The following is an 18,195-nucleotide window of genomic DNA, read 5'->3' on the forward strand; positions in this document are numbered from 1 at the left end:
GAGGTACTTTAGATGTTATTTTTATATACCGTTAATTATTATAGAATCAGAATACTTGGAATGGTTTATTGTGGTAACAAGGAGTCACAATCTTCAACTAAAAAAAAAAAAAAAACGTTTTAAAAACTTTATTCTTTTCCAACTTTTGGTAACCAAACCTAAGTACTATCCACTAAAAACACTATAAAAATATATAAATCACCAACTCTGCAAGAGATAAAACAAACTTAACGATCAAATTAACTAATTTCCCATTATAAAAGTCAAAAGTACACTACTGGAATGGTCTTTGTAGCTTTGAGAACTTTGGTCAAAGATTCTGAAGTGTTAAGGCCCCAAACGTCCAAAGGCCCCCGCGCCATACATGCAATCCTGCAAGTTATTCCATACGTAATCCCTCTCACACACCACTCCTTTTGAACGTACCTTCCCCCTGAAATAGAATGCAGGAACTTCCAGTAACTAGGCCTCAGATTGGTAGGCTCCAAAATTGCTGCGTGAAACAGAATGCCGGTGCTCAGGCAATAGAGAAACTCGGTAAATCCGGGCACTTTAGGCAAGTAGCCCTTGACGATACCGATGTTGTACGTGATCTGGGCCGCTTTCCACATAACATAGAGGGCCACGGTGGTGTCTGGATACTTTTTGAAGGCGAGACCTGCTAGAAAACTGGCCGGAAAGGCGAAGGAAGCGTTGTCCTTGCCGAATATACGGCGTAGAATACAAAGGGATCCCTTGAGAGAAATAATAATTTAGATGAGTGTGGTGGTTTTTTAGAGTCAAAAAATCAAAATGAGCTACTTTCTTATGGTAAACAACTCCTCTATGAATTTCAATACATATATTTTTTAATCCATTTTAAACAAAAGCAACTTACTCTAAAAACCCCAGAATAGAGCCCCAAAAACAAGCCCAAATTCAATATATCTTTTCTGACGAAAATCTGCTTTCCAGCAGCGGGGGACGCCAATAATTTCCTAATATTCAGCACCAGTTTAAGGATTACTTGTATGCCTAATCCCACGCTAAACATCTTCCCTGCACCCTACGAATTTTAAACCTAAAATTTTCCTTATTAAATCAGGTAAACTTACTCCTAGAACGTAATAAATGCAGCTGAAAGGATGAGGGCAGGAACTGTGCCTACCCAGGCACTTGACTTGATGAATAATCTTCTTGTACATCCTTAACATTTGTGTTAGTAAGTTCCATATAAAATTCTTATGCGCGCCGCTGTAGTGAGATCCTAGTTTTCAATAACTTTTAGTAATATTTCTAAAGGGGCAAATACCTACCTGAAGTACCAGCTGCAGCCACTTGTTGCCTGTATATTATATTCGGTTCACACTCACTTCGAATCCCAGAATCCTTTTCTTCATGAGGTCCTACAACAAATCTGTTGGACCTAAACTTTCTGCCCTCAAAACCACATGGTTCCTACCTCAAAATTTTGAACATAGCATCAGGAACTTCTTTATGCTGTCCCCCTTTATAGTAAGCCAAAAGCACTGCCATGCTACCTCCAAAAATGGCCACATCCCCATAGGGAATATTTTTCACCAGACCTTGAGACAAGGCCATGTTCCAGACTGTTTCAGTGGCGACATTGCTGACATACAAGCAGAGCAAGGTACGTCTGGACGGGCGCTCGATCAAGATTGCAAAAACGCTAGCCAGAAAGGCAGGGAAGAACGAAACTGTGAGGAGGTTAAAGTGCCCCAAAATGCTCCTGAAATTGATGTATTTACATTTTGGTTTGGTTTATGTGTGTTATTACCTTAAAGTGCATAAGAAGAAGCTGTAGCCAAAACCAGTAAAACTAAGGAAGGCTGTTGATTGGAGGATGCCATAAAGAGTCTTTTGGAGGTCGCTACGATTGGGGATGCGGCCTTTCATTAAGAGTGTGCACTGGAAGTGTTACAGTAGCTTTGAAGACTTGGTAAATAATTTTGGTTACCATTTGAAGTACAAAATACATTTGAAAAGAGTGGCGCATGACGTTCAGAAATAGCTCCACAAGATACCCCTGACAGGTGGTCCACGTGTGGATATCACTACACTTAATGTAGAGTTTGCTTTGAACTGACATTTTGTTCAAACTAATTTAACATCCAGGCGCATAAATGAAAGAAAAGCTCAGACAGCAATTTACAGATCCATTAAACAGTTATTAGTTTTTGTGGCTTAGACAAACAAGCACTAAACTAACTCGCCTTTATGGTATTATCTCACTTTAGGACAAACAAATTAATCAAAATTATCAATGATAAAGTTGTATAGATTATTCATTTGAAGCACTGCATTGGCCATGGTATTGGCCCAATTGATTGTGATTAATTCATCACTTTAAATGATTGGAAACTAGATATTTCTAAATACAATTGCTTGTGGTGTTTATTCAGTACAACTTACCAGGTAAACAGTGCCATAAATCCTGAGAGAGTCAAAGACGCAGTATAAAAAGCATCCTGCAATAGCAGTGCTGCATGACTGTTTCCAGGGGTGAACATATTCAAAACAAGTGGTTGCTAAAGGGGCGCTTAAGGGTAGTTTGCTTAAAACTTGGGGCATTTTTTGTACTTGTTCATTGGCCCCACAGGATTATATCACAAATGTGTGGAGACAATAACCAACTTTATGCATAAGCGCAATACTTTCTTTTTCGTGAAATAATTACTATTGTTAATTGTTAATTAAGTATTGTGTTATTGTTACGAGGACATCACGAAAAACGCACGCAACAACTATGCCTGGTAACTAATGTTAATAACAACATTATTGTTTTTTGGTGTCACTTTGAATAATTCGTTTCATAAACTGTTTTAAGCATTAATATTAACAGAGGACTTGACTTTTTCTTTTCGCTTTTCCATTGCAAACTTTCTCTTATAAATAAGCAATCAGCTGATCGTAAGACCTTATTCAAAATTCAATTAAACGTGAGACCTTCGAGTAGTGGTCTTTAGATGGCGCTACTCAGGCATCGTTACGATTCCACGGTTGACAACGTCAAATGCATAACCTCGAGAGCGTCATCAAAAGTACTCTTTGTCTCTCACCCTAAATGCAGCTGATCTGACCGTAGAACTAAAAGGGTTAGTTTTTTATGAAATTCAGGAAAAATAAAAAATTTCTCTTAAAAAAAACTTTAATCTTATCACAGAAAATCTTTAACTCTTCCTGTTTATCAATATCGATGTTTTGTAGACGTTTTCACTTTAAAAGCAGATTGGTGTCTCGTCTTAAACCTCGCCCCATCTTTGGGTTTATACTTTACATCTCCTGGGGTGGTTTGCCGGTACTGCTGCCAGGGGTGTACGTCTTCTAATTCATCCATTTGGACCTCCGTTAGCCACGTCTTGTAACGCGATTTGAACACCTCAAACATCTTTACTTCCTTTTTTGACAATTTCTAAAATATCGATTTACATTAAGAAAAAAAGACTAAATGAAATAACACCTTTTGATCCCTCAAGTATTTGAATTTCTTCTTGAACTGGTCCAAATGGCTCAGGAATTTCTTGTTCACCAGAATGTGTTCCTTTTGGGCCACATCCATTATTTCCAAGATATAATCAAACTGTTTATGGAAACAGGCCTGTCTAAGCATAGCTCCCAGGATAGCAGCGTTAACACTAAATGACATAGTTGTCCTTAAAGATTGTTGAGAAAGGGGAGAGATGCTTACGTATAGCTGAATCCCTGCATTTCATCTATTAAATTTAAGGCCTCTTCCTTAGTTGTGCAGCCCATAGAAAGGACTCCATAAGTGATTAAGTTTGGACGCATTTTTGCTTGTTTTATTGATGTCAGGACTTGTTTAGCTTCATCATAATCCGATCTCAAAATCTATAATAAAGGGGTAATATACATCTAATGGCTGACATAATAATTTTTTTTATCAACTCCTAAGATTTACTATCATCCCATTAGGGTATCACAGGACTTACCCTTTTCTTGATTAAAATATTATAAAAGTCTATATCAGGCTTAATATTCAGTTTCCTCATGGCACCAAGCACTTCTTTTTCAGCCATTAAAGTATTGGGAGCACTTTCCATAAGCAGAGTTAGTGTCTTTATATCTGGGGTACATTTATACTCCATCATAGTTTGCAAAAACCCTCTAAAACCTCCCACCAGAATAAGTCTATCCTCTGGATTTTTGATCTCTTCAAATGATATTATTGTCCCAAAGTGTGGTTTACGGGCAAGTAAATTGGGCTTTAATTTCTCAATTATAGCAGGAGTTACAATGTGGCTACTATAATCCTCTTTTTGGGATTCTTCTATTAAATTTAAATTTTTTGATGCCTCATTAAGAAAACAAGGCTCACCAGTAAGTCTGTTAATTACATCTTTAGTGTTCTCTAAGTCACCCATATTGCAATCTCTAATGCACCGCAACATCAAGTTAAAGGTGTACAGACTCGGACTGATGTGTTTATCAAGCAGCTTTTTCCACACAAGCAGGCAATGTCTAAACCCAGCTTCTTTGTCACTAATACAGCTTTGTATTAAAAAATTGAATGTGTCATCTTTTATCTTAAAACCCTTGCTCTGCATTTCATCCACAAGGGAAAAGGCCATAGGCAAGTCTCCACATCTCCCAAAAGCCTTAATCATGGCATTGTAATTTGTGTCATTAGGTTCTATACCTTTTTCAATAATTATATTGTACAAATGTTTGGCACGAGTAAGGCCATCTTCTGCCCAGGGGCTGTTTGCACAGGCATTGAAAAGAGAAGTATATGTGCTGATGTGTACTGTCAACCCTCTCTTCTTCATGTCATTATAAAGCATAAAAGCCTTCTTTGTGTACCCCACACGACCACACGCACCTAGGAGCAAGTTATAGATATAATTCTCAGGTTTTACCTTGTCTTCTTGCAACATCCGCACTTCAAGCACATCTATGGCTTCCTTGATTTTGCGGTCTCGAATAAAACCTTTGATTAAGTCTGCATACTTTTTAGTGGAAAGTCTTTGAGATTGTGTAGGCTTTTCAGTAAAATATTTTTCCTCCAAAATATCACCTTCATCTGTTAGTTCCTGATCATACAAACGGGACTCTCCGAAGGAGTCTGGGTCTTGTCGCATTCTGACTAGAAACTCCTGTTCCGACTTTGTATTGGGGTAATCTGAGGCACCCCATGCAGTCTGGCTCGATAAGGTTGAGTTTGGAAGTGAAGAACTGCTATTAACTTTAAGAGTGCGGCTAATATTTCTTACTGAGCGTATGCGAAGGAATATAGTGGGAGAGTTTATACAGCTGCGAGCCAATTCTTGGCATAATTTTAGCTTAAACATACCCTTTTTAGGTTTTTGTTTATATTTGATAGATAATTTAACCTCAATTTGCACGTTTTTGTGAGTTTAATTTGATTGGTCAGTTTGTTGCGTGATTTTATAATAATTGTGAATAGGTATGTCTTTTTCTATCTTGTTCAAACTCACAATTAGAGTGTTTCTGTCTCAATCTCGTTTAACGACATTGACAAGTGCGTAAAACAGTAATTAATAAAGTTCATTAGAATTACTCAGAACTATTCTGAAATAAAAAAATTAGTTCTATTAAGCACTGTCAGTGGCGTTGCTATGTGCGATTGCGTAAAAACATGCGCGTTTGCTGCGTTCCGCATGCTTCATCTCAGGCCGTCATGGAGGCGAACTTTTGTTAAGAATTTTGTCCCAAAAAGCCGGAAAATAGAGCGATGGTCTCCCCTAAAGCAGTATTAGGGCTGTGCGCGGGCGTCTCCGCTACCCTCTTTCTGGGCTATTGCATCTATTTTGACAAAAAGCGACACGAAGACCCTGATTTTAAGAAGAAACTGCGAGAACGTAAGTGGGAGGTTATGTCACCCCCATTCTTTCAATATTGTTTGGGGCTACTTCAAATCTTTTTACTGCCTTTAATACAAGCCTCTGGGCTTTATCTATCAAACTGACCTTGTGGGGTCAAAGTAAAGACTCTCGAAACATACAAAGCAGTTGTCTATGATAGGTCGTAAGGCAAAAAAAGCAGCTTCCTCTTCAGGGAAACGATGCAAAACTATCTTCCCTGATATGAAGGATCATGAGGCAGTCCAGCGGTTCTTCTTGCAAGAGATTCAGCTTGGAGAGGAACTCTTAGCTGCTGGGGACCTTGAAAATGGAGTTGACCACTTGGGCAATGCTGTAGCTGTATGCGGTCAACCAAATGATCTTTTACAAGTAATTACAACCTTCCATGGAAAACTTATTTGATTAAAATGTCAAATATAGGTCCTGCAACAAACCCTGCAGCCTGAAGTGTTCCATTTGTTGGTCAAGAGGCTTCCAGCTGTGGCCCCTCGATTAATGAAATCGCATAGCAACAATGCCACTCTGCAGGAAGATGATGTGGAGTAATTGTGTGACAAGGCTTAGTCTTTTTGAGGGTGTTTTTTAGTGGGATTTTGTGGTAATTGGAAGTCTTATTTAAGCAAATTTCATCTATTACAATAAACTGTGTGTCATATATTAGGTATATGACCACTTCCAGTGCTTGGTTTGTGTTATTTCGAGCATTTTTGGGTAGTATTTACCGCTAAAAATACCCTTAATTCAGTAGAATCTTTATCCCTGTTACACAGGGATTTGTTGTTCTATCCAGAGAGTGTATTTTGGAGAATTAAGAAATGTTGCCCTTTTCAGCAATATAATATATTCATCACCCAATTTCTTTTTATATTGTGTTTGTATCTTTTATGTAAATAAAGTTACTTTGTCATGAAAAATGGTTTTATTTGTAACAACATAGCTACTTGAATAAATCATAAGGTAAAATTTTAATTTTCATATGGTGGAAGGAATATACAGAGGAGGAAAATAACATAAAAATCTTGGATTCTGTATAAGTCTGTTTATTAAATTTTCTTACATCAATTTAAACTTAGACTTAAAATTTGAAATAACCATATTATAGGGTTTATCCACCTCTGCTGCACTTTTTGGTATTTTTAATATCCTCTTTACCTTTGGAGCCATTAAGAGCAAGTTCTGCATTAAGCCAAAAGCACTTGAAGTTGTCCAATACAGAACTAAACACTAAAATATACTTAAATGGAGGAAACTAAAACATTTCTATTGCAAAACATACTGAAGGAACTGAGGCAGCTATTGGCACCATCAAAACACTTAAACCTCTAAAGATATTTGTAAAAATCTTCTGAACCTTTTTAGTTTGAAGGTCTGGGGCCTTGGACAAGACTTGCAGCTGCAATTGCCATTTTTTTTTTAATTCAGATAAACTGGTCATTTTACCTCTATTATGGCTAAATTCAAAATTCCCAGTGCCACTGGGAAAATCCAGGATGAGTCTGGGATTGTCAAATTTGGAATGAACCCAAAACCCCCTACCATAAGCTCTGTGAAAGTTAATTGAGCCTTTACATCTACCTCTGGTAACATATAAACTAGATTGCGGATACTAACTGAAAGGGATACCCACAAGGGGATTTGGAACCATAGTAAAACTGTGGTTTTCAGGGGGTGGCAGTTATCTCTTTCTATGAGTTTATTCCACTGCTTTTTCATCTGTAAAATTGAAGGTTTCAGCATCGCCTAAATAACTGCAAAAATAAGCAAACATACAGATTTTCTAAAGATAATTTTTGCAGTCTTTTCATCCCATTTATAGATCTTAACAGCTGTGTTAGTTTCATGCTTCAGCTCTTCAGCTATAGCAGGTAGTTCCAGTTTAATATTCTCAAGACGAGCAATTATGACTTGTTGATACACTGCTACAGGCAGAGTAATTACTGATCTATAGGTTTTTTTGTTTAATATTATTATAGTAATTGACTACTGCCACTAAAAATACCTCAAAAGGACTGTGGAAACTAATATACTGGCCCACCAAGGTAGCCCTGTATAATTATGCACTTGCACCAAAAATTCTTGGCAATATGTTACTGGAGTGCTCTTTGAGAGGGTTTCAAATATGCCACTTTGTGTACCCACCATCGATTCTACGGAAGATTTTACGGAAAAGTCTCTATAATGCATTAAAAAGGAGTTATTATCGGATAGGTTTCTGTGTGTTTGGGGCCATGGGGACCCCGCACAAGCCACGAGATTTTGGCATTTTCCAATGTTGCCATGCCTGATAAAGCGGATTATTTTAAGCATGTTGATCAAAAGTTCACGGGTTACCACATTCTTGATTAGTTATAACATCAAGAAAATCGTTAAAGTTGCTTAAAATCGGGCCTTTTATTTATATCGATGACGCAAAGTTTAAGAGGTTATGTCGACTGTTTACATATGAAAATTTACGCAGAGTTGCCGGACTGCATATTAATGATCATGTATAAAGATATTTTCCGAAAAAAAAAAATTAATCTGTAATCTTCTTGTCACCAGTATTGCATTGTAGCTATTTCACATTATAGAATTTCGCAGAAAAATTGTTCCTGAGCGAATATTTAATGAGAATTATTTAATTATGGCCCAAAGCATAGAAAAACAATTGAATAAATGCCTCTGACAGAGGGAAGCTTGGCAATGCCGCCAGTACCTGACCTACATTTTGACAGATGTTGCAAATATTATTTGGGTTGTGTTGTTTGTACAAAATCCCTCGAAATGTTTTGAACTTTTTTCACAAAAAAACCAAATTTTCAATCGAATTTTAGCTGTAACATTGTAGTGCACACTTCATTCTTTATCTCCACCTACTCCGTATTAAAAATCAGCCCAAAATAGCGCTGAAATCGTGGGTTGAAGCAACCAGTTTGTGTGTAAATAAACAATTATAAAAAGGGAGAAGGTTTTTCTCTTAAATTTCTTAATCCCAATTTTCATTTCTTGTAGTTAATGTTGAGTTATATAATAGGGAAACTGTGCTAGCTAGTGTTCCTGAGGGTGCCTATCGCCCACTAAGGGAATTATCTAATTATCTGTACAGGTAAGCTAAGGCTTTGACCTTAAGAGTTTAAAGTGCTTTTGCTGTTGTTAATAAAGGTTACTATTCATTAAAATGCTAGTTTTTATAATAGGAACCTTTACCAATTGTATTTGTTCAGTATAAAAGGATCTTTAACCTCAAAACAATCAACATTATGCTACCGAGTTTCTTAATGGGCAACTAATTTAAAGTTGAGTCTATGTGCTTTTTGTGGGCAAAATAATTAGGATATTTATGGTATTAAAAGCTCTCTTGTGTCTCTAAAAACCTAAGTTTTTCTGGTTTGATGCAAAGTCTAGCGAGTTTTTCATTTAAGACCTCAAGAAAGTAACTCAAAGATAAGAATAAAATTATGGTAACAATGTGTGATTCATTACTCCATAAAATATAGTATTCACGTGTGAAAAACTCATCAGTTTTTTTGTACATGAAAGTTTTCAGAAATATTAGGATTTTTTTCATTTTAAGTAGAAATTGAGTACTTTTATGGCCAACAAATCATATTGAAATAGGTGGTGCCGACCATTTCTAAAGCGCTATTACAAATTTTCCCCTCTGAGTTTCCAAAGATAGTACGTCTCTGATTTATCACAAATTTTCCAGTTAATCTCAATCTTCTTTCTTAAATTCTTCAATAATAAAATTCTGCACTTCTGGAATTATTCACCATCATTTTAGGCACCATGGGCGGAACTTTCTCCACCCAGAAGGTCATCGACAACGTCACAAATTTTGTCACTGGACGGAAGCGCAAACACTCGGAGACTGAGGATGACGAGTTGAACAAAGTCATTGACTTGGCTTTGCATACACCCAAAAAGTACGACTTTGCCTATTTTTTCTTTATGATTTCGTAATTTTTATTTAAATAAACCAGAAAGAAATTGCTGTGCACGGCTAAATACATCTATCAGGCCCTATTTCTGGAGGGGAAAAACTCGGATGTAACTGTCTGCGCATTGGGCAAAGAGCACTTTTTACACAGGGTGTACCTGTGCCAGAGCCCCTATTTTGCCAGCATGTTTGGGGGCAGTTGGTTAGAAACCACTCAAAAGTATATTACTATTGATATTGTGGATCCGGCTATTACTTTAGATTGTGAGTTGCTGTAGCTTTTGTTTTGAAATAGCATTGTGGAGGATAAAAATTTTAGCTTTGCAAGCAGTCTTTGGCTCATTGTATAACTCAGACATCGCCCTTAACCCCTTAGAGATTGTTCCTATCTTAGCTACTGCCACCATGTTTCAGCTTGATGGCCTCATTGAACAGTGTACAGAAGTTATGATGGAAACCATCAACCCCAAAGTATAGCTCTATCATTCCCTGTGTCAATTTATTTAAATTAGATCACATTTAGACTTCTCTGGACTACTACAATGCTGCATGTCAATATGGAGATCGCAAGCTGCAAGAGGCCTGCATTCGCTGGTTTTTAGTCAACCTTATGTTTCACTATTACACACACTTTGACATGGAGCTGCGTACAATTCCAATTTCATTGATGACCAAATTAGTGGCGCATCCAGACTTATTTACTATCCAGACTGAATACTCCATTTATGTTATGCTAAAATATTGGATTTATACTATGCACCTTCCTGATGAAGGCCGACCTGCCATTTCAACAGTTAATGAGTATTATTGTAATCGAGAGGGTGAGTTTGTGGCATTAGCTTTTTTTTGAGAATGTTGATTGGTATTTCTAGACAAGACGCCCTACTTGTACACTTCAGAGGGGCGAGAGTTTATACCAGTGTTCCAGGAATTGAGGCTGCAGAACTTGGTCTCACATCAGCTTGATATTGTGCTGATTTTGAGAGATAATATAATTCCCAAGTCGTGGTTGAGTCCAGTGGTGTTGCAGCAGTGGAAGAACGTGCTGAGGGTTAATCAAAACGAAGAGAAGGGGTACGGCTTGATATATCAACTCAAAAAATAAAAAATAGAAACGAATTTGCTTAGCCCAAGTGAAGTCTCCGAGGCTCTCTTCCTTAAAGAAAGTATTCGCTGTGGAAGGGTGATTAACTCCAAAGATCGCCATGTGTGGCGCTGGACAGGGTTCCACTTTGGGGTGGATCTGCTCATGGTCACAGACAATAACACTGTGTCTATAAAACGGAATCATCGATCTGAGTTTGAGCAGCTGCTCAGTTTCCAGACCACGCGCCATGTTGCCATAAGGTAATGCTCAATTTTCAGTCTAAACACATTTTCAGAAAAGTGGAATTTAGGGTTACTGTGGCGCGGCTTAATGAGCAGAAGCAGATAACCTACATCAAACAGTCTGATATTCAGAAAATCACCCTGTCTAAAGGGGAGGAGGCCACTGTGATGTCCTTTGATAAGGATTTGGAGTATCCAATTATTGTTTCTGCTAACATACTCTACATTACTCCGGAAGAGGAGCAGAATTCGGCGGAGCAGGCCGCAGGGAGCGCTTCGATCTACTGATTTTGTTTGTGGGTATGTGACAGGTGACTGACGCCGTTTGAGCGACTTGATGTAAATTTTCTCCATAATGGCAGCTCCATTTAGTCGTATAACTTAATATAACGCGTAATATTGTAGATAAATTTCCGCCATCTTGTAACATTTGTAACAAACGATACTTGACTTGATGGTGCTGCCTTGGCCCTTTAGTAACGTAAATGATTACTAATCTAAGTATGTAAAAGTTACTTAGTCACGTGTATTTCTACGTCTAGTCAGAATGTACAGCTGTATATTATCTTACAAGAATCTTTACTTTACTATTATTATAATTATAAGCGTTTTTTTGACAATAATAACAAGCTTATAATGAAATTGAATCGTTCCTATTATTGGTTAAACAATGAGAACTTGATTCGTTTACTCGCGGCCATATTGGCTGACACACCATTTATTTTTTACGACAAAATGGCGCTCCTAAGAAATAAAATGGCGGTATTATTTTTGTTGTGACGGGTTTATTAGAGTATTTAGTCATTACCGGACAACTTGGAGTTACCTAGGTTTTAGGCCAATAATAATTATCACAAAATTTTTTTTTGTATTAAGTTTTCTTACGCTAGTCTCTTAACACACTTATTTTTTGTAACCCTGTTTTGTAACTTCAGAAAATTATAATTTTTCAAAGATTTTTTTTGGTTTTTGAACTCCGTCCATTCAAAAAAAAACATCTGTTATTTTGAGCCAAATCCATTGACAGTAACGGTTCATTTATTAGGTCCATAAAAGATTATTTAACGGATCATAAGAGAAAAGGGAAAAATTCATAAAGCGTCAATGTTGCATTGCTGTGCATATTGTCTGTACATTAACTGAAATCTTAAGGCGTAGACCTTGGGTTTCCAGCTATTTCCGCCAAAAGACTATTCAAACCTGGCCACTTATTTTCCCCTACAAATGAAATCCAAACAAATGCATCCACAGTATAAACAATAACGAATATATTTAATTAAATTAGAAATCTGCTCTTTCCAAAGATAAATTCTGCTTGAGCAGCAAACTACGCATTTCTCTCGACCGCCTCACTGCACTACCCTCATTCCTCTCTCTCTGACAGAAGTCCTCTAATCTCAAATACCGCTTCAACAGTTTCTCCACGTCTCCAACTAGCTGCTCCCGATATTCCAAATCGAACAATTTACGGAACATTCTATATCTCTCTTGATCGTCAATTGCGGCCACTAAAGCGAAAGCGACACTTTCGATTCGCAGCAAATTAGTCCCTGACTCGACACTCCAGTTATAAATTATCGGAACGGTTTCGACGGAAATCCGAAAGAGTTGCACTGAGTCTGTAAGAGCTACACATAAATCCGTTAAAAGATATCGATCAGAGAGAAGAATCACGTCTAATAATGTCTCCAATTCCAGGTCAATTTCCTGAATCAAACGCTTAGGGACAACCTGCAGGAGATGTAGCAAGCACCTAAAGCTTTTGGGGTCAACGTTGCTGAGCTCGATGTTACTTTGCCTACTCTCCTTGAAATGACCGTTTAAAAGTCCATTAAAAAATTCGGATTGTTTGGCTAAAAAGTCCCGGTCCGCACGCACGAGGACCCCATTCTCGAACTTGAAACACACCACATTCACACAATCATCCGATAGTCGATATTGATCTGCTGCGATTATCCCCGTGCCGCAATGTATGACCGGTTTAGTGGGGTTGTTGATATTTAGGCATTTGGACGCCATCTGCACTAGAACTTTGAGGCTGCGTTGGTCCACGTCCTCGTTTAGTTGGCCCATGAGGACTTCGAGGCCTGCGCAGTTTAACATCAGTTTGCATAGGATGGATCGGTTGCTGCAGAATAAATTTTCGAATCAAGAAAGTCAGACGTTAACATTACATACCACATTACGACATGCAAACGGGAATTAAAGACTGAACTTAATGCAGATTAACACAATGAATAGTGATTTGTAACACGCATGTTCTGATTAATTTCGGAGCTTAAAACTGTATTGCTTTGGGCACAATACCTTATCGTCTTTACCTGACAATATACGGTATAGTAAGAACCAATTTCTCCTTGGTCTCTTGATCTCCGCGCATCAGATGATGTGCAATCTCCCCCTTTCCAGCTGCGGACTCTGCAGTTTCAGTAAACTGTTTCAAGATCGCGTAGGCGAAGTCGACATGCGTGACGCAGCGTGAACACCCATCGTGATTGGCCGGTACTTCCCTGATTGCGTTCAATGTTTCGATGTATCTGGTCTTCATCAGGGGTATCAGATGTTCGTGGCACCTACGGTTTTGGTTCATTTTTGTTTTCGGCTGCGTGAAGAAACTCACTTTACTATGTCACAGATGACGTCTTTGACACTTGGATGATCGGACAATGCCCATTTGATCAACTGCATCAATAGCTCCGGGTTGGCGAAATGCGGATAATTCGGGTGGTGTTTGAGAAGAGATTTCAGGAGCCTGACCATCTCGTGACCCAGGGATTGTTTTAGTGATTTTAAGATGTTGCTTTTAGTGTCCGCTGAGGCAGAGTCTGTCATAACTACAATTGATTTTTTTGGAGAGCTAGATTAAACTGTCTTACCGTCCTCAATATCATTAGTTAATATTTCATCGAGTTCTGCAAGATTCGAAGGTGAGGATTTAAGGGAAAGATCGTGAGGCAGCTCCACTTCTTCGGCCTCACTGCAAACTGGGGAGTAATCGTCTGAATCCGAGTCTAATTGAACGACATGATAAAACTCCATAGAAAAATAATAAATATATATAGCCACCATTAACTAAAGATCTATTAGGGCTCCCGGGTTCGCTCCAAGACACATTCTCCCCATCTGAACTAGAACATGGACTAGGGCTCCTTGGCTGAGATTGGTACTTAATAAAAATGTCTACTTCGTCATCACTAGAACTGGGACTATTACTACATTCTTTCAAGCTCTAAAATCTTAGTGTTTGAATGCAATTCTGGGCTCCAAAAAGGACACTTACATCGTCTTTAATCAGAAGTGTTTTTTTACCCACCATGGGGTGGTCAAAAATATACTTTCTCTTTCTCTCACAGAGATGTTTTAAGTTGATGGAGTCTGGAGGACCTACCAGCCATGTAAATTTATTTGTCAAGGCAAGTATTATGCCATGGGATAGCTGGTTAAGCATTAATTTGTCGTCGTATTTGAATTTGTTCAGAGTGTGTATGAGAAGGGTGCAACAGTTAATCTGGATGCATTATACAGGGTTTTTCCCAAAAAACTTTCTATTGTCATAATCTTACTTACCACATTGTTTGATACCTCTTGAAACTCATTCAAAAGTTTGATAAGCAACACTACAGCCTTGCCACACCTTTCCTGATTCCTATTGGCAGGATGATCAAGCAGATAACAGAGACACTGCAGGTATTCTGCACAGTGCCCATCAAATTCTATAACAACCCTACTTTAACACGAAAAAATAAGCAAAAGATCAACTAAAAAACCTTTAATAATTGAGTGCTTCTCTAACACTTCAATAAATTTGAAGCAAATCTCCGGAATGGGCAGTTCGGACTTTAACTGAGAAATTTTAATGAAATTCATGACGATTTTAACGATTTTCCTAGGAGCTACTATGAGGACGCTACTCAGGTGTATCAGTGAATCCCCTCTTTCTGTATTGCGCATCTGGAATTTGATGTTAGATAAGACATTAAAGTTGCTGAGAAGATCACAAACCTCTAGTATTGAGTGATAATATTTGAATCTTGAAAATTCATAGATTACTTTAATTATATCTAAAACCATTTTCTCATTCTGTTTGTCCTTTTGCCATTTCTCACTGTACTTTATAAAAACTGCCCCTAAAGCTTTTAAGACCCCAAATTGTTTGATTAAAGTAACAATTGTTTGGGAGTTTTGCAGCTCCCTAAAAACTGCAATTTTTATGTATAAGTTGTTTTAAACAGCTCTTTTAGTCACCTTAAAGCTCTTAATGCAGTGGTTACAGTGGCCTCTGAAATTTTCCTGTCTTCAGAAACATCATCTTTAGAAGCTCGTTTCAAAATGTCAACTAAATGGTTAATAATCGAGGGTTTTTTGTCAATTATTATAATAGCCCATTGATCTCGATGCTGGCACATATTGCCAATCACTCGAAAGGTCCGACCATTAATGCTATCCTCTTTTCCATGTTTCTTGAGCAGCTGGTTTATGATCGAGATTATGTTGTGTTGTGTCACCTGTGCAAGCCTACTCTTTGAACTATCATGAAGAGAAATATGTCCAAATTATTTACCACTTCGACAGTGCAGGTACGATCCATAAGACAGTTTCCTAGGATGCTCAAAGCTAAGTCGACACATTGTTTTTGGTGTGAGCTTAAAAGAACAGCGGTAATTTGTTTCAAACACCCACTTTCCCGGAGTCTTGTAATGTTCTGTTTATGTTTTGGCCATTCCACCTCACTTCGGATGGTTATTAAGGACTTCAGGGCACTTTTTCCAGTCTTGTTTTGCTGCAGAGAGGATATTGCAACCTCTAAGTTAGTATTTGGCATGTTTCTGGCTGCTTTTAAGTAAACAAATGCATTTTTTGGTATATGATTAATAAATTTGGGGCCGTTGTTTATTTGTGGCTAATTTTTGACAGTGACGTCAGTATGTCACTTACAGGGTGTATGTAGATTGTAGTTTGTATTGGTTGCAATTTGACAACAATGTAAACTGGCAACGTTGATTGTTATGTGACATTTAGCCATTCCAATGTGACGTGTCGACTTCGTGGCAAAAGTTGCGGTATTTTAAATTAAATTCTCATTCGTTTAGTGTGTTGTTGCTGTGCCTCATGCAGCTTGTCGCGTAAGGCAAGAATTTCCCCTTCAAACCGACCCAAGTAGAGCCCCCGGCAACATGGTGAAACCCGTCAGGAAGTCCGCGACCAAGAACCCTCCCGTTTTAAGTCATGAATTTGTTATACAAAATCATGCAGATATCGTATCCTGTGTGGCTATGGTGTTTGTTATTGGACTCATGGTGCAGGTAGGAACATATTGTGGCTTGCTATTGTAGTCCCATTGGGAGATTTTGAGGGTAAATCTCAAATTCTTCTTGGGGAAGCTAACATATTGTTTTTTTCAAACATTATGGTGCTTTAGGCCACATCACCAATAGCTTCAGTCTTCATTACTTTGCATCACAATGTGACAGGGGAGCAGCTGGGGGAGACCCCCTTATATCTACCTGGCCTTAAGGATATTCCTGTTGTGTTCTTTTACAGTTTAATTTGTATTATCATGCATGCAATTATACAGGAGTATGTTCTAGATGTGAGTAATCTTGCTCTCAATCATATGCATCCTTCACTGACACTTTACATTAAATCATAGAAAATCTCCAAAAAACTTCATCTCTCCAAATCAAAATTGGCTATATTCTCAACCAGTGGGCAGCTCTTTGCCTTTTACTTAGTGTCTGCAGTATGGGGATTAGATGTTGGTACGTTCAAATCCCGCAAACTTCAATATTCAAACTAAAAAAGATTAATCTTTTGTAGTGCTTAAGGAGAGGCTGGTGCCTGATATTTCCAGGATCTGGTCTAATTATCCTACTCCTTTATACTTTATGTTCAAAATGTATATCTTGATACAACTGTCATATAGTCTGCATGAGCTGCCAGAGCTGTACTTCTTAAGGACCAAGAAAGATGAGTGGGCAGGAAAAGCTGCTTTTAGCCTGACCAGTTTGGCTCTAGTTGCAGTTCCTTATGCTTTAAAGTGAGTTCTAATATTTCACTTAAGTATATTGGAAATAATTGTTTTTTTGCAGCTTTAACAGGCTGTTAGTGCTGCTATTGGTACTACACCATGCGGCTGAATGGGTGTTCCACCTCTCACAGTTGTTGCAAACCATTGACAAGGATGAAAAGTTTTCTAAAGGTCATTTGCACTAATTAATCTTAAGACTTTTTGGTCAAGAATAAATCAATTTCTGCAGTGACCAGACTCAGTTCTACAGTCCTGCAAATTGTTGCCCGATTAGGCAGCATTATCCTGGCAGTGCTAACTCTATGGTATGGACTGGCATTGCGTGAGAGCCAAGGATTGAATGTTAGAGCTGGCGAATTTAATACTCCCTTAATAAGATTTTCGGTGCTAGTAGGGATTATTCTGCTGCAGGCCTATTTGATTTTCAAGGTTATCAGCGAGGAGATTAGCAGGACCAAGGAAAGTGGGGCTTCAGTGCAGCAACTAACTAAGGTGAAGGCGCCCAAGAAAGACAAGCCCAAGAAGAGTTAGTTGATTTTTGGTGTTATGAATTATTATTGACGGCGAAATTATGGTTTTTTAGGTAAGAAAAATGAGGAATCGGATCTGCCAGAAGTGGACCAAAATACCAATAAAACCCTCAGAAAACACAAAGTTAAATAAGTGTTTTTTTTTGTTTTTTTTTTAGGGTAAAAATTAACTCTAAACCAATATTTGATTTTAAAGTGCGCAAAAGTCAATTAAACTGCCGCTTTTTCTTACTGGGTCACTAAAAATCTCGGAAAAGTCTTCCAAGTCATTCATAAACAGACTTTAATTTCCGGGATGTTTTCGTGCATTTTTTTGTTAAAAATGTTTATTAAATTAATTATTATTATATAATATTTGTAATTTTATTTTCGTCTGCTTATTAGTATAAGAACTATTCATAAATCCTATTTTTACATTTACTTGTTTATTATCGTCTATTCCATCCAGTTTTTTAAAATAATAATTGATACATTATTGCTTCTAACAGATGGTTTTATTTTTTCCTTTAAGTATAATACAAAAGTAATGTAAAGAAAATGCTATAA

The 18,195-nt window shown here is 37.7% G+C and overlaps 7 protein-coding genes across 9 annotated transcripts; 3 read left to right on the forward strand and 4 right to left on the reverse strand.

Annotated features, from left to right (window-relative positions):
- Positions 1 to 113: 113 nt before the first annotated feature.
- Positions 114 to 2,927, reverse strand: LOC136349380 (transmembrane protein 135-like). Of its 2 annotated transcripts, none has more exons than XM_066300897.1 (8): positions 2,413 to 2,927; positions 1,778 to 1,908; positions 1,442 to 1,729; positions 1,296 to 1,396; positions 1,095 to 1,246; positions 878 to 1,045; positions 427 to 734; positions 114 to 372 (listed from the first exon to the last, which is right to left on the reverse strand). In XM_066300897.1, exons 1-8 carry the CDS (start codon positions 2,569 to 2,571, stop codon positions 264 to 266), a joined length of 1,416 nt encoding a protein of 471 aa, XP_066156994.1. In that variant the 5' UTR covers positions 2,572 to 2,927; the 3' UTR covers positions 114 to 263. The 2 variants fall into 2 exon arrangements, with proteins under 2 accessions (XP_066156994.1, XP_066156995.1); XM_066300898.1 differs by lacking the exon at positions 2,413 to 2,927 and adding an exon at positions 1,958 to 2,240.
- Positions 2,928 to 3,130: 203 nt separating this feature from the next.
- LOC136349378 (pentatricopeptide repeat-containing protein 1, mitochondrial) lies at positions 3,131 to 5,505 on the reverse strand. The gene is made up of 4 exons (XM_066300890.1): positions 3,951 to 5,505; positions 3,689 to 3,849; positions 3,461 to 3,635; positions 3,131 to 3,412 (listed from the first exon to the last, which is right to left on the reverse strand). Exons 1-4 carry the CDS (start codon positions 5,307 to 5,309, stop codon positions 3,188 to 3,190), a joined length of 1,920 nt encoding a protein of 639 aa, XP_066156987.1. The 5' UTR covers positions 5,310 to 5,505; the 3' UTR covers positions 3,131 to 3,187.
- Positions 5,506 to 5,620: 115 nt separating this feature from the next.
- On the forward strand, positions 5,621 to 6,757 carry Tom20 (translocase of outer membrane 20). Its single transcript, XM_066300907.1, has 3 exons — positions 5,621 to 5,840; positions 6,004 to 6,212; positions 6,264 to 6,757. Exons 1-3 carry the CDS (start codon positions 5,714 to 5,716, stop codon positions 6,387 to 6,389), a joined length of 462 nt encoding a protein of 153 aa, XP_066157004.1. The 5' UTR covers positions 5,621 to 5,713; the 3' UTR covers positions 6,390 to 6,757.
- A 110-nt stretch (positions 6,758 to 6,867) lies between these two features.
- On the reverse strand, positions 6,868 to 8,280 carry LOC136349333 (cytochrome c oxidase assembly protein COX18, mitochondrial). The gene is made up of 5 exons (XM_066300807.1): positions 7,843 to 8,280; positions 7,614 to 7,785; positions 7,284 to 7,556; positions 7,120 to 7,236; positions 6,868 to 7,067 (listed from the first exon to the last, which is right to left on the reverse strand). Exons 1-5 carry the CDS (start codon positions 8,148 to 8,150, stop codon positions 6,897 to 6,899), a joined length of 1,041 nt encoding a protein of 346 aa, XP_066156904.1. The 5' UTR covers positions 8,151 to 8,280; the 3' UTR covers positions 6,868 to 6,896.
- A 262-nt stretch (positions 8,281 to 8,542) lies between these two features.
- gcl (germ cell-less) lies at positions 8,543 to 12,049 on the forward strand. Its single transcript, XM_066300982.1, has 8 exons — positions 8,543 to 8,928; positions 9,607 to 9,748; positions 9,806 to 10,026; positions 10,082 to 10,233; positions 10,286 to 10,583; positions 10,635 to 10,836; positions 10,891 to 11,109; positions 11,160 to 12,049. Exons 2-8 carry the CDS (start codon positions 9,612 to 9,614, stop codon positions 11,377 to 11,379), a joined length of 1,449 nt encoding a protein of 482 aa, XP_066157079.1. The 5' UTR covers positions 8,543 to 8,928; positions 9,607 to 9,611; the 3' UTR covers positions 11,380 to 12,049.
- A 295-nt stretch (positions 12,050 to 12,344) lies between these two features.
- On the reverse strand, positions 12,345 to 16,089 carry Rnb (R and B). 2 transcript variants are annotated; one of them, XM_066300977.1, is made up of 11 exons: positions 15,653 to 16,089; positions 15,337 to 15,596; positions 15,094 to 15,283; positions 14,859 to 15,042; positions 14,659 to 14,804; positions 14,372 to 14,599; positions 14,158 to 14,320; positions 13,968 to 14,102; positions 13,712 to 13,916; positions 13,413 to 13,664; positions 12,345 to 13,219 (listed from the first exon to the last, which is right to left on the reverse strand). In XM_066300977.1, the coding sequence occupies exons 1-11, from the start codon at positions 15,911 to 15,913 to the stop codon at positions 12,373 to 12,375; spliced, it is 2,871 nt and encodes a 956-aa protein (XP_066157074.1). In that variant the 5' UTR covers positions 15,914 to 16,089; the 3' UTR covers positions 12,345 to 12,372. The 2 variants fall into 2 exon arrangements, with proteins under 2 accessions (XP_066157074.1, XP_066157075.1); XM_066300978.1 differs by having other exon boundaries at positions 15,337 to 15,606; positions 15,653 to 15,782.
- A 32-nt stretch (positions 16,090 to 16,121) lies between these two features.
- On the forward strand, positions 16,122 to 18,134 carry TRAM (translocating chain-associated membrane protein 1). Its single transcript, XM_066300983.1, has 7 exons — positions 16,122 to 16,394; positions 16,511 to 16,681; positions 16,742 to 16,850; positions 16,909 to 17,128; positions 17,181 to 17,290; positions 17,349 to 17,645; positions 17,703 to 18,134. The coding sequence occupies exons 1-7, from the start codon at positions 16,266 to 16,268 to the stop codon at positions 17,780 to 17,782; spliced, it is 1,116 nt and encodes a 371-aa protein (XP_066157080.1). The 5' UTR covers positions 16,122 to 16,265; the 3' UTR covers positions 17,783 to 18,134.
- Positions 18,135 to 18,195: the final 61 nt, after the last annotated feature.

This window comes from Euwallacea fornicatus, chromosome 37, assembly GCF_040115645.1.
Source record: "Euwallacea fornicatus isolate EFF26 chromosome 37, ASM4011564v1, whole genome shotgun sequence".
NCBI classification, from domain to species: Eukaryota; Metazoa; Arthropoda; class Insecta; order Coleoptera; family Curculionidae; genus Euwallacea; species Euwallacea fornicatus.